Below are 14,670 nucleotides of genomic sequence, written 5' to 3'. Positions count from 1 at the left end.
CATATTTATATTTGATTATGTTTGAAGAGAGGTAACAGATTGCTTATGTTATCTTAAGCATACAATCTACTGTTTAACAGAAATCAACTAATCATAGTTCTCCAGAAGATACAAATTCATGATACGAGATAATAATCTTCAGTGGGAATTCAAAAGAATATCAGATTACTAATTAATAAGTGTTTAAATCATAGCATTTTTGTATATACACTCAAACTGATCAACTAAATAGAGCTGGACAATTCAAACACTAAACTTTAAATCATTGTTTGCAGTAACTATGGTTTAAAATACAAAATTATTGTTTCAGGCTCCAAATTCAGCAGTCAAATCATTTAGAACCACTAGAACCAATTTTTGTTGCATGTGTTTATACTTTCACATTTTCAGTTGTTTCTGTGAAATGACAACTTCTAGATGGGAAGCACAGGCTGTAACTGGTTTGTTAGCGCATTCTCAGTTCTTCCACAAAGCAGATTCAACTTACTGAACACTGAGTTTCACGGACTCAAAGTTATGGAAGTAGAAATTTTGAAACGGCAAATTGTGCAAAATGCAGCCGCGCAAGTGGTCATGGGCCTTCCTAGGTATGCCCATGTTTCTCCAGCATTCCATGGATTGCATTGGCTGCCGATTGGTTTGTGGACGCAATTCAAAGTGTTGGTTATGACCTATAAACCCTACATGACATTGGGCCAGATTACCTGCCGGACCGCCTCCTGCCACATGAGTCCCAGCGACCAGTTAGGTCCCACAGAGTCAGCCTTCTCCAGGTCCCCTCAACTAGACAATGCCTTCTTTATGGGGGGCCTGTCCCTCTAGAACCAGCTCCCCCCAGAGATTCGTACTGCCCCCACCCTCCATGCCATGAGTCTGAAGACTCATCTATGCCGCCAGGTTTGGGTCCACTAGATCTTAGCCCCTGGCTGACGAGTGTGATGTATGTCTGTTGTTCGAATGGGTATGAATGGTTTTTAATGGTACCAGGTTTTTTAGAGTAATTAATTAATTGGATTTTATAGATATTAATATTGTATATTGTTTTTTGATATGCTGTAAACCACCCCAAGTCCTCGGAACAGGGCGGCATATAAATCCAATTAATTAATAAAATAAATAAACTAACTAACTTTAGGTTGTAAAGCAACAAACATTCACTATAAATTAAAAAAAAATAATGGATTCAGATCAGGTATCTTTCACCCATTCATGTACTAACCTGATTTTTTGTAAGCGAAGGGTCCCACAATCCCACATCTTCCCAAGTAGTGTTTTTCAAATAGAAGTCATTGGGTTCAAATTGCTTAAAATCCTGCAAAGGTACAGAAAATGGCAAAAACCATAAATAAAAATAACGTATTATTAAATATTTGACTGGTTATTAATTTCGTATCTAAGTTCATAATCCAAAACCAGTAGTGCTCAGAAACCAAATCCAAGAGAATACAAGATAATGAACTAATTTCATTAAAGAAATTTAATAAGGATTCAATCTTCAATGAAATAACCACACTTAAAAATCCTTCTGAAATGAATCTGGATTTCCTTCAGTTGGTTTATTGCTTCCCCTTTCCAGTATACAGTGGAAACTCCGGTCACGGCCATAATTTGTTCCAGGACTTCGGTCGCAACCCGATTTGGTAGTGAGCGGAAGCAAAACTGAAAGGGCATTCGGATACCAAAAGAAAAAATGGTGTGGAAGGGAAAATCGCAGTGGCTGTGTGTTTGATCACCACCTGAAAATGTCATTGTGACTACAGTGAAATATTTAGCAGATTTTTTGGTCGGTATCCGATTTGGTCATAGTCAGAAGTTCTTTAAAAATAGTCCTTGATTTACAGCCAAAAATAGAATCTAAACTTCTGTAATGTGGTTGTTAGGTGAGTTGCACCAGATTTAATGATTTTTTTGTTGCAACCATTAAACTAATTGTGTAGTCATTAATCCGGCCCCATTGATTTTGTCTGTTGGAACCAAAGGTTGAAGATGACAATCACAGAACCTCAGGATGTTGCAAATGTCATAAATACATGTGGATATTACCAGGAGCACTATCTGATGTTACTGCAGCACCTCTGCAACGGTCATAACTGTGAGTCATCTTTTGCAGTACTGTCTTAACTTCAATCCATTGTTCAACTAATAAATCTAGGACTACTGTATTTGCAAAAGCAGATTGTTTTCTACACTACAAGCTCCTTAATTTTGTTATACTGTTAATATCTGAGAACGCCAAGAAGCCCCCCGGCTGTTTCAGAAGGTGACAGCCGGGCAGCGGTGCTTCTCGGCTGCCTCCCAAAAAGTTCGGGTTCGGGAGAAGCTCCCCAGCTGTTTTAAAAGGTGACAGCCGGGCGGCAGCGCCCAGCGTAGCACCATTTTGCGATTTTTTTCCCCCATTTTGCACGCATTAATCGCTTTTACATTGTTTCCTATGGGAAACAATGTTTCGTCTTACGAACTTTTCGCCTTACATACTTCCGGAACCAATTAAGTTCATAAGATGAGGTATTACTGTATTTACCAGAGATTTAAAACCACATATTTATATTAAAACTTTATAGATCTATTCACATTTATCCAAAATATTTTTTGGAAAGTCCCAAAGGTGTTTTTTTTCAAGAGGCAACTGGACTGTTTTTCTTTCACGGCGTTTCACTTCAGCTGCAAGAGCTGAAGAAGCTTCATGGATGAGAAGCAAAATGTCTTCAAAGAAAAATCAGGAAGTCCAGTTGCTTCTTGAAAAAAAAGCACCATGATCTGAATGACTGAGAATCTCCATAGACATTTCTTTGAAAGGTTCCCACGCCATGAAGGGTCCTTAGTGCTCTCTGAGCTGGTAGTTTTCTTGCAGACATTTCATTGCCCAAACTATTGTGGTTAGCTCTGGCCCAGCTCCTGCCCCAAGGACTGTGGATGTGGGGGAGGCATCCACATGCTGCAGGCCTGTCCCACCCCCGTGGAATCTGCTGATGAAGGCTCCTCTGACCAAGAAGACATGAGTGACAGGGAGGAGGAGAATGTGGCAGACAGCTCAGAAGGAGATCAATTATCTAGCTCCTCCTTGGATTCAGAACAAGAGTTAATGATACAGCCATGCATGCGGAGAGCGATGCATAGGCAACAACAACTGAGAGATTATTATCAAAGAAAATGAGGCCACCTGTGGTAGGGTGGGGCTGTGGTAATTAGTGAGGCTGCTATAAATAGCAGCCTGTGGGTTTGGCCATTGTGGTGGATTATCTGATCGTTGTGTTTCGTGACTGCTTTACTGACTTTGACCTTTTGTGTGCTGATTTTTCCCCGCTTTCGAAACTAAACCAGAGCAAAGTGTGTTTCACTTTGTGAAAGAAGGACTGTGAATTGCCTCATAACTGCAAGCTAAGTATCACAGAACTGATAAGGGACTTGTACTAATTACCAGGTTGTTTGGAGACGAGTGCTCTTTGCTTTACCAAAAGAGGGCTTAGTTTAAGTGAATTTTCCTTATAAAGAACATTGTTTTGAATTTTCAAAAGTGTGTGTCTGAAATTTGTACCTGTGAATTTTGGGGAGGAGTCTACCAGAGAGCCCGACAGAACACTAGGTAAAGAGGAAAGCACTGCATGGTATGCATAAAACTAAAGAGGAAACCTCAAGCCAGGAATCACTTCTGAGCAGTATCTAAACAACATTGACCAAATGGCCACCGTTGTCCCAAACAAGCAGTTATATACAGGTAATCCTTGACTTATGATCACAACTGAGACCAAAATTTCCATTACTAAGCAAAGCAGTTATTAAGTGAGTTGCGTCTATTTATAAGTAATTTTTTCCTTTTTTTTTTCAACTTTAAACAGGCACTAAACAAATGGTTGAGGACTATCTGCAAATGACACTGCATCTCCTTACAAAATCATACTTACTTCTATATGTTCTTTACAGTATTCTAAACCGATGTCACTTAGTATCTTTTTCACAGTTTTCCGGGCTTTTCTTAAACTGCCAAGATTGTTGACAGGAAGCTGGAACATAGTTTCTAGGAGAAGAAAAATGAGAAATTGATTTAATGGAAATGTTTTATTCAAAGTAGTTTAACTCAAAGTAACAAGAAATCTTTGATATTTCTATCTTCTCTATAACACAGAGTGCTACCCGGCGTGGTTTAAGAGACCTACTATAGAAATAAAATATATTAGATAAATATTGCTATTGGGAGACCCTCAAAAGTGTCACCCCTTGATTTCTTCAGAAGAAAATATCAGACGGTGTCTTCATGGGATGTCTATCTCAAGAATCATTAAAACAATACTCTCCTTTTTTAGAAGATATACTTAAGAAATTCTAACCAAGCAGCAAATACTGAAACTTTCAAAATTGAAATCAATTGCAGATTCTTCAGGTCCAACCTTGCTTATGTAAGTCACTAATAAATAAATAAATAAAATCATGATTACAATGATTCAAAGATTCTGCATTTTAACTTCATATTCTTAATTTATAATTGAAATTCAAAAATCACTCTAAAATGCCTAGACATAGCAACTGCACTATACTTCTACCATATTACCCAATTTTCCTGTTACAACGTGTGATTCTTAGTAATTTTCTTTATATCGCATAGTCAAAATATAGCAGTTTCTGTACATAATATTTGAACTGTAAGCTGCCCAGAGTCATTTCCTGTGATGGGCAGGTATAGAAATTGAATGAATAAATAAATAAATAAATATAAATAAATATAAAAGTACAGATGAAGAAGAAAAAAATTGACTGCAAAGAGGGATCCTGGAGTCCAAGTGGACAATCACTTAAATATGGGCCAGCAGTGTGCTGCAGCTGCCAAAAAGGCCAACACAGTGGGGGGGTTCTGTTCATGCACGGGGGGAGGGGGGCATTGCATCATGGGTGTGGTGTGGTCACCCATCTGCAGGCTATCGCACACACATTCTTTTGGCACCCAAACCAAAAAGGGTTCGCCATCACTGCTCTACAAAAAGTGCTGAGAAGAACAACAAAGATGATTAGACGATTAGAGGCTAAAACATAAATAATGGTTGCTGATATTGGGTATGTCTAATGAAAAGAAGGACATGGGGAGACATGATACCAGGGGGTTGTCAGAAAATGAGGCAGTCAAGCTATTCTCCAAAGCACCTGAGGGTAGGACAAGAAGCAATGGATGGAAACTAATCAAGGAGAGAAGCAACTTAAAACTAAGGAGAAATTTCATGACAGAACAATTAATCAGTGAAACAACTTGCCTTCAGAAGTTGTGAATGCTCTAACACTGAATACTCTCCTTTTTAAGGAGATTAGACAATGATTTCTCTAAAATGGTATAACCTTTTCTTCCTGAGCAGGAGGTTGGACTAGATGTCCAAAGTGCCTTCCAACTGTTATTCTGTTATATAGGCAATCTTTTATTTTATGCATATGGCAGATCAATGATTTTTGACACATATAAGTAAGAGACTGACTGTTATAAGTTAAAAACAATAAGCTCTCTCCCACTGCATAAACAAAATTAGTTTTAATAAAAAGTAATTTGTCTCAAACCAGAAATGTTTACCGAATAGAAGCAATGAATGGAACTTAAACTAATATTAATGCCATCCTTTCTTTTCCACCTAACAAACTGAAGTATTTATTCACAAATCACAGAAAAATAATTTCTTAATCTCTATAATTATGAACCCTAACCTAATGTTCAAAAATTTTTAATATAGGAAAAAAATAATTCAAGTACAAATTTGAAAAACAACATAGCATTCTGAAAGAAAACTGTGAAAACACATTAAGATTTTTTCTTAAATACAAGAAATACACAATCCTGAATTCTACCAAACCTGGAGCAGGTGGTATGATTGGGTTAATTAAAAAAAATATTTAAAAGTTTAAATATCTATAATACAGTCAAATCTCTCACAATTTGAAAGCATATGGGGGGGGGGGGGGGGAGGTAAACAATCTTGTTATTCCTTTCCTTTACTAGATATACAAAATAAAATTGTTATTTAGCAATTAATTTTGGACAATTTATGATTTAGGTAATATGATTGAAATTAATAAATATTAAGATATAGGTAACAATATATAACATAGCAATGTAAAGCTAGTAGGCTGATAAAATTAAATAAAATAAAAAAGCTGTAGCAATAATGCCAACGGGTAGGTTGGCAAATGGGTAAATTGTTGAGTGTTTAAGACTTGATATATAACTGTAATTACGAACGATGATATCTATATTCCTGGAGGCGTCTGTAATATGGTAAATGATTTAGCTTTACTAGATAAATGGTCAAAGCAATGGAAACTGCAGTTTAATGTTTCCAAATGTAAAATAATGCACTTGGGGAAAAGGAATCCTCAATCTGAGTACTGTATTGTATTGGCAGTTCTGTGTTAGCAAATACTTCAGAAGAAAAGGATTTATGGGTAGTGATTTCTGACAGTCTCAAAATGGGTGAACAGTGCAGTCAGGCGGTAGGGAAAGCAAGTAGGATGCTTGGCTGCATAGCTAGAGGTATAACAAGCAGGAAGAGGGAGATTATGATCCCGCTATATCATTTGGAATACTGTGTTCAGTTCTGGAGACCTCACCTACAAAAAGATATTGACAAAATTGAACGGGTCCAAAGACGGGCTACAAGAATGGTGGAAGGTCTTAAGCATAAAACGTATCAGGAAAGACTTAATGAACTCAATCTGTATAGTCTGGAGGACAGAAGGAAAACATGATCGAAACATTTAAATATATTAAAGGGTTAAATAAGGTCCAGGAGGGAAGTGTTTTTAATAGGAAAGTGAACACAAGAACAAGGGGACACAATCTGAAGTTAGTTGGGGGAAAGATCAAAAGCAACATGAGGAAATATTATTTTACTGAAAGAGTAGTAGATCCTTGGAACAAACTTCCAGCAGACGTGGTAGATAAATCCACAGTAACTGAATTTAAACATGCCTGAGATAAACATATATCCATCCTAAGATAAAATACAGAAAATAGTATAAGGGCAGACTAGATGGACCAGGAGGTCTTTTTCTGCCGTCAGACTTCTATGTTTCTATGTTTCTATATGTCTTTTTAAGTTGTGTTTTGTTTTTGTCTTTCTCTGTTTTATGGTATTTATGTATTTTTCTTAATATAAATAATTAATAAAGATTAAAAAACATTTTTTCACTAAGTGCAAAACAAAATAAATGCAAAGAACATCGATTCTTATGATGTATAACAACATTCATGTTGACATGAAGTCTGACTTTCACGGTTAGGTTACGCAGATTAACTCAGTGTTTCCCAACCTTGGCAACTTGAAGATATCTGGACTTCAACTCCCAGAATTCCCCAGCCAGCGAATGCTGGCTGGGGAATTCTGGGAGTTGAAGTCCAGATATCTTCAAGTTGCCAATGTTGGGAAACACTGCCTTAACTGACTGAAACAGGCAGCTGCACTAAGTAACAAAAGCTTCACTTTGTAACAGAATAGGCAGAACATCAAGAACAATAGCACAAATGATCTTGGTCAAAGTAAGTTTTACTGTCTTTGCAAAAGTGACAAATGTAATTTTAGGTTCCATCTTGAATACTGTAATCACTAACCTTGAAGCAAAACTGATTTAGACAAACAGGCAGTCCTCCACTTACAATTGGTTTGCTTAATAACTTAAGTTATGATGGACTGCCCTCCAAAAATATTTTCTAATGGCTTTCCCGTGACTGCATTTTGGGTAGCTGTCAATTGACCTGTATTTATGGGGGTTTGCAGTCACATGATCACAATTTATGGCAGGTTTTGATCACAAACCAGCATTTACTTTTCATTTTCAAAAACCTGGCCAATAGTAAAACAATAGCAAACCATTGGTTCTCTTAAAATTGTAGTAATTTATCATAAAAAGGGTTGTAAAATTGGGTTGGTCATATGGGTAATAATATAGAACTTCAGTATTAACCATCATCTTTATGACTATCATGAGGTAGGACTGTATATAACAAAGCACCATAATCTTCCTGATAAATATAATGCATAATTATCCATGGCACCAACAGAATGAGTTGAAATTAAGACCTGTGTGATTAGTGATGCTTATGTTAGAACTATAGCAGTCACCATGCTTAACAATGAAATCGTTTATCTATGAGAAACATGGTGGCTTTCATGAATTTAAATAGTCAAAATATAACATAAAATATATCTGAAGAGCAATTATGGAAAGTCTCAGAAGCATTAAAATTTTTATGCCCTCACTAGTTCTCTTAGTCCCATCTACAGCTTGGTATGTTTCTTATTGTTGTTGAAATGAATACTACGTCCAATGTGAATAAAATAAAATACTACCATATGATAGCTTTTATTTAAACAAGTAAATTATTGTAAATAAAATAAATGTCTCAGAAAGTTATTGGAACCATTCTTTTTTAAAGTATTGTGCTTTTCTGCTTAAAATCCTAAACACTCCTTGAAAAGTTGAAACAATTAATTTTTATTAGTCTTATTATCCCCCAATATTTTATACAATACATTTCAACATAACTTTAGTTTAACAATATTCTCAGTGGTTAATAATAATATAAAACCTCAGCATCAACCATCAACATTCATCTGGTTAAAAGACCCGTAATTATACTCAGCACAATCGACTTGATAACAATGAGGTTCATCCAAACTGATGCAAATCTACAATGACTTAGTTACATATATTATGAAAAGCCAGAATAATTTAATTCACTTCTTTTAATTAACAAATACAAATATTTAGGTAGTAATTTGATACTAAAATAAAAACGACAAAATTATGTAATATAAAAACAGAAATTATGTAAATTTTTTTTAAAAAATTGACATTGTTTCATAATGTTCATTTTTATGCTTGTGTATATGGGTGTGTTTATCTCAACATCTATGTTTATGTCTCTTATGTCTATATGAATTTACAAGTATCCAGAGATTTAACCGATGTGATTTGGAGACACAGTTCAAAGCTTCAGAAATAACCCACTCTGGTACAGATCATTCTGAAAATATTTCGACATAAATCAGTACAAATCTACAGTAACAGTGAACTTCTTAGTAAATACAGTGGCCTCTACTTAAGAACGCCTCTACTTAAGAACTTAAAAACCCGAGCCCGGAAAAATTTCCCAGGAAATTTGAGAGCGGCACGAAGGCCCAGCCAATTTTCTGCCATTCCCCCTTTAGTCCCACCCATCTTGGGCTTTTCTGGGCTGCCAGAGGAGCCTTTTGGTGGCGCTTAAAGAGGCTTTGGCAGTCCAGAGCGAACAAAGCATTTTCCCTTCTCTGGGTGCTTGGAGAGGGAACACCCAGCACCTAGAGAAAAGAAACACTCCCTTCGGGAGTGCCCAGAGCGAACAGAGCGTTTTCCTTTCTCTTGGCGCTTGGAGAGGGAATAAACCACTTCGCTGTGGTGACTCCCTCATGCTGCCTCCCACATACCCAGTGCGAGGTTGCCTCCTGGAGCGTCTGGGCGCAGAAAGGCAAAAGGGGGGCTTCACCCCGGCCGAATCAACTCGGCTTCAGCCAAACTGAGGAGTCACCACAGTGAAGGAAAGGCGCCAGCTACAAAGTGAGCAAGCGAGCGAAGAGGGGAGCCCTTCAGCATGGGAAGGAAGAGGAAGCAGGTAGCAGCAGCAGCCCCCTTTCCGTCAAAGAGCAGGAGGTTCCCCCCTCTCACCTGCCTGGGTTTCTCTCTGGCGCAGGGTATGGGAGGCAGCCTCACGGCGGGTGTATGAGAGGCATGTGCTCCTCCTCGCCGCCTCAGACTCCCCTCTTTTTTTAAAAAGCCTTAAAGTTTTGGATTTTTTTGATTCCCCTCAACTCACCTTCTTCCTTCAGCAGCAACTATCCTCCTCCTCCTCTTCCTCCTCCCACCAAAATTCCGAGCTTTTATTTCTTTCCTAATGGGTTTGCACGTGTTATTTGCTTTTATATGGGAAAAATTGCTTCTACTTAAGAATTTTTCTACTTCAGAACCTGGTCATGGAACAAATTAAGTTCTTAAGTAGAGGTACCACTGTATTTCAGATGGCTACATTGTGGATTTCTTTATTGACTTTTTCTTTTCCATGAGCTTGATACTTATCTATTTTTCTAAGAATGTTTTTTCATTATAGAATTTTAAATTTTTCTGAAATCGTTTTCCAGCTGTATGTTTCTCTCATTCTTTAATGAAATATAGTTAGGGCTCCATTGCTGCATGCACTATTATCATGATAAATTAAGTGAGAAGGATTGCCTCTCCATATCATATATTTTGACAATAATGAGTTAGTTTCTCAAAAGTCATAGCACATATAAATTTGAATACTGCTCCAACTCTTCATTTACCAATCATTCATTTCAAAGTATGATACTGAAAAAATAACCTTTATAACCCTTGTAACATCTCCCATAAAAGTTATGTGAATGTCTTTGCGGTCAATATGTGTTTCTCTCCTCCACCCCTCCCCTGGTGTTGCAAACTATTTCTGTAGGCAATCTTTCCTTTGCCTGACTCTTTCCTGTTGCTGGCATGATTATATTGCTCTCAATGTGCAGAACAGGGGGAAAAAGGCATTCTCTTGAAATCCAATTTCTCTGCTCTGCAAAAGGGTGGAAAGATCAGGCAAAGGAGTGTTTACTTAAATCTCATGCTCTGTCTCCCTGAACAAAAAAAAATGTAAAAACTACAAAGCCTCAAATGATTGTGGCAAAAAAATTAAAGATGAGGAAATGGAAGAAGGAAGTATCAAGGAAGTATTTGTAATGTTGACTACTTTTTCCCTTTAAAAGGGATAGCAAAGGGTTTCCCCCCCACATTTGTATAAGAAATATTTCAACGGTTCAGTGACCAGTTAATACTGGATGTGGAGACAGGGAAATGAGTGGTACTGTGAATAAAATCAATATGTAATTATACTACAAAGATGTTCATTAGCTAATGTGCAAAAGACCAAGTTTCAGTTCGTGGATCACAGACTCAACAATACTCACAATTTTCTTTTGGAAACTATCCTCCTGGATCACCAATCTCTACCGTATCAAGTATCTATCTCAATAAGAACCTAAATTCAGATCCAAATGTATAAAGAATCAGACACCTACCCCTTTGTAGCTGTTGAAGGCAATGAATTCTTGGAGCCTTTCTATTCATATAACTTCCTTTTCTGTAACTTCTTAATCTTATGACTTCTGGTAGGAAGTAGCATTAATGCCTGAAGGAATGAAACAGAAGGAAACATTAGACTGCCATCAAAAGGACTGTGCATAATAATGTGGGGTGACATTCAGCAAAAAAGAGAATGATCCAACAGAACGTGGAAATACTAGAAATAAGGTCCATTTTACCGAATGAAAAACTCAACAGACATATTTTGAAATGAATTCTCTTCATTATAGATTTTAAAAAGCTTAAGCGACAGCTAATATGAAGGGGATGAAACCAGTGTCATTAACTACTTGGGAAATAATTGGGTAACATTACATTTCAACTGTATTTTATCAAGTTATATTGAATCAGTATTAATTATGAAAATAAAATTTTAAAGTTTTCACTCAAAATGGTCATTTAATTTGGAATATTCTTATCAATAGATGAGAGCAGCCAAGTTAAACAATGTTATCGTAGACTTTTAACGAAGAAAATAGAAAATACAGAAACATAAATAAAATAATTGAAACAGTAGAATTAGATAATAGATAAGTAGAATAGAATAAGAAGGGATGGAAAATAAAATATCTAGGGATGGATGGAAAGGAAGAACAAATAGGGATGAGCAGTATTTTGTGGCTGGAAATACTACACTTTGCAAACATTAACACTAAGCAAATAAAATAATTGTGGCACTAGGGTGAGAACAAGTCACACAAGTGACTAGGTAGATCCAAGATTTTATTTATTTTTTGCATTTGTGTCACCTTTTTACGTATGGTCTGTAGCATAATGTAGCATAATGGGCTCATATTTAGATACCACAGAGAAAAACCACAGAAAATAATACGAAGTGGAAGTACAGTGTTCCCTCGATTTTCGCGGGGGATGCGTTCCGAGACCGCCCGCGAAAGTCGAATTTCCGCGAAGTAGAGATGCGGAAGTAAATACACTATTTTTGGCTATGAACAGTATCACAAGCCTTCCCTTAACACTTTAAACCCCTAAACTGCAATTTCTCATTCCCTTAGCAACCATTTAGATTATTACTCACCATGTTTATTTATTAAAGTTTATTTAAATTTTTTTTTATTAAAGGTGGATGAAAGTTTGGCGATGATGTATGACGTCATCGGGCGGGAAAAACCGTGGTATAGGGGAAGAAACCGCAAAGTATATTTTAATTAATATTTTTGAAAAACCGTGGTATAGCCGTTTTGCGAAGTTCGAACCCGCGAAAATCGAGGGAACACTGTATTATTCTTGAGATAGCAAAATGTTCCATAAAGACAAGCTAACTTTTGTAGTTTCCTAGATCAAAAATACACAAGAAAATATTTTATCTCAATTCTCTGCTTCACACCTCTTTGCAGCACATAAAAAGCAAGCTCCAGTAACATGATTAGTTTTGATTCATTAAAACAAAACTATACAGTGATCCCTCTATTATCGCGAGGGTTCCGTTCCAAGACCCCTCGCGATAATCGATTTTTCGCGATGTAGGGTTGCGGAAGTAAAAACACCATCTGCGCGTGCGCGCCCTTTTTTCTATGGCCGCGCATGCGTAGATGGTGGAGTTTGCGTTCCCCGCCGCCCACGCAAAGGGGAAACCCGATTTGGCTACTCGCTGCTGCTGCGCTACCGAGCAGATCAGCTGCTGGGCGCCCGAAGGAACCTTCCCTGGGTCTTCCCCCTCTTGCTGGCGGGCGGGCGAGCGGCGGGCATCAGCGAGGAGCCAGGGTTTCCCCTTTGCGTGGGCGGCTGGGAAGACCCAGGGAAGGTTCCTTCGGCCGCCCAGCAGCTGATCTGCTCGGCGCAGCAGCAGTGAGCAGACAAAGATCGGGGTTTCCGAGTCGCCCACGCAAAGGGGAAACCCCGGCTCCTCGCTGATGCCCCCGCTCGCCCGCCCGCCAGCAAGAGGGGGAGAGATAGAGAAAGAGAAGGAAAGAAAGAGATGAGAGAGGGAGGAAGAGAGTGTGAGAGAGGAAGAAGCAAGATAGAGAAAGAGAGAGAGAAAGAAAGATGAGAAAGGAAGGAAGAGAATGACGTCATCGGGTGGAAAAATCACGATATAGCGTTTCACGGAGATCGAGATCGCGAAACTCGACGGATCACTGTATATACTATCCCTTTCATTAAAAAATGGCAATTTTTCTTTAAGCCACCTGTACTCCCTATGCTCATTGACAGAACATGTATTTTATGAAAAGTTGTACTTTAACATTCCTAATTATAGAATCTCCGGTAGTAATATCTGGGATAATAAAGAGTAGCTGCCAATCAAAAGGAACAATACTGAACAAGTTTGGAGCAGACAAAGTGTGAATTTCAATCTATGATTTTTTGGCCTCTAGATTCCTTTCTCTGAAATCCAGCACAAGATAACAGAATATTGGTAGTACAATTTCTTACACCATCCCAACCAGCAAAGAAAATTGCATAGATGCTAAGAACTGAATGCAGACTGTTCAACCTCTGCAATCTTCGGGGAGCTTCAAGTAGTAATAAAAAAATGAGGACAGCCATTAAGTACAAAATATTTACCATTCTTGACAAATGCACCAATATGTATCATAATACAAAGAAACCCGTTATGGACATTTACTATGTGTTTTGCGCATTGATATCATTTTTGAAGAATAAAAAATATATTGTCTATTGTATGTACTTTAAAACCATAAAAATGATGCTGCTGAGTCAGCTGTGGAGTTTCAGACCCTAGCTGAATCCAGTCCATTTTTGAACTTATTGAACATTCAAGAACTGCAATCTCTTCCTCAATATTCTGTGATTAAGAAGCAATATTCTACTCAAAATCTTCAACATTCCAGCAATTTTTATGTAGATCCTGAATAGCATGAGAAAATTGCATAGAACATCACCAAAAAATACAAACCTCTAATACAATGGCAAAGTCCAATTCCAACAAGCCACTCACTCACACATTTATGATTGTACTCATTATCATGGCTGATGGCACAGAAAGATGTTGAAATGCTCAGGAAAATATTATGGCCACAGTCCACACTTTCTAATTCTTCATACAAAGATCATCTATTAAGATAATATATAGTGTTTCTGTAACATTATCTTGCATAAAATCATAACTGAAATACATCCAGAAAAACAGCATAACTTAGATGTATTTTGGAGGGTACCATTGAGAATGGCCAAAATTATAGAGATTTTCTGGGTCAAAAGCAGGCTTTCTTCAGTAGGAGTCCTATTAGCAGTTTCAGTAATATATTTCCATCCAGCAAAGAGGTATGCATTCTTTGTGTCAAGTGAGATTTTAATATGGCAGGAGCACACAGTTAAAGTAATTAAGTAGTAGCCCTCCATTCTCTAGCCATATCCTCAAGATCTAAAAGCCATAAAGAATCCAAAGTAATAAGAAAGTCCAGACCTGACTTAACAACATAGTTAAAATGAGGATGGAGCTGATTAACTCTGCCCACAAATAATGCAATGCTATTCTGCTCTGTGGATACACTGGAGATAACGATGCATTCTTTGCTGCTTTGGAGTTCAGATGAGCATCAT

At 37.5% G+C, this 14,670-nt stretch overlaps 1 protein-coding gene across 3 annotated transcripts in view; it reads right to left on the bottom strand.

Annotated features, from left to right (window-relative positions):
- ADNP (activity dependent neuroprotector homeobox) overlaps nt 1-14,670 on the bottom strand; it is a 46,122-nt gene that overhangs the window by 4,980 nt on the left and 26,472 nt on the right. For 2 of the 3 annotated variants that reach the window (XM_070744620.1, XM_070744618.1), the window contains 3 exons: nt 11,082-11,191; nt 3,903-4,015; nt 1,220-1,312 (listed from right to left, as the gene is read on the bottom strand). In XM_070744620.1, the coding sequence (XP_070600721.1) occupies nt 1,220-1,312; nt 3,903-4,015; nt 11,082-11,130 (255 nt within the window). In that variant the 5' untranslated portion in view covers nt 11,131-11,191. Of the gene's footprint in view, nt 1-1,219; nt 1,313-3,902; nt 4,016-11,081; nt 11,192-14,670 lie in introns of those variants that run through there. The other variant, XM_070744617.1, reaches the window with a different exon arrangement.

The sequence above is a fragment of the Erythrolamprus reginae genome, chromosome 3 (genome assembly GCF_031021105.1).
Source record: "Erythrolamprus reginae isolate rEryReg1 chromosome 3, rEryReg1.hap1, whole genome shotgun sequence".
Lineage (NCBI taxonomy): Eukaryota > Metazoa > Chordata > Lepidosauria > Squamata > Dipsadidae > Erythrolamprus > Erythrolamprus reginae.
Note: the sequence above shows the minus strand (reverse complement) of the source record. Positions and strands in the feature narration are given on the sequence as shown.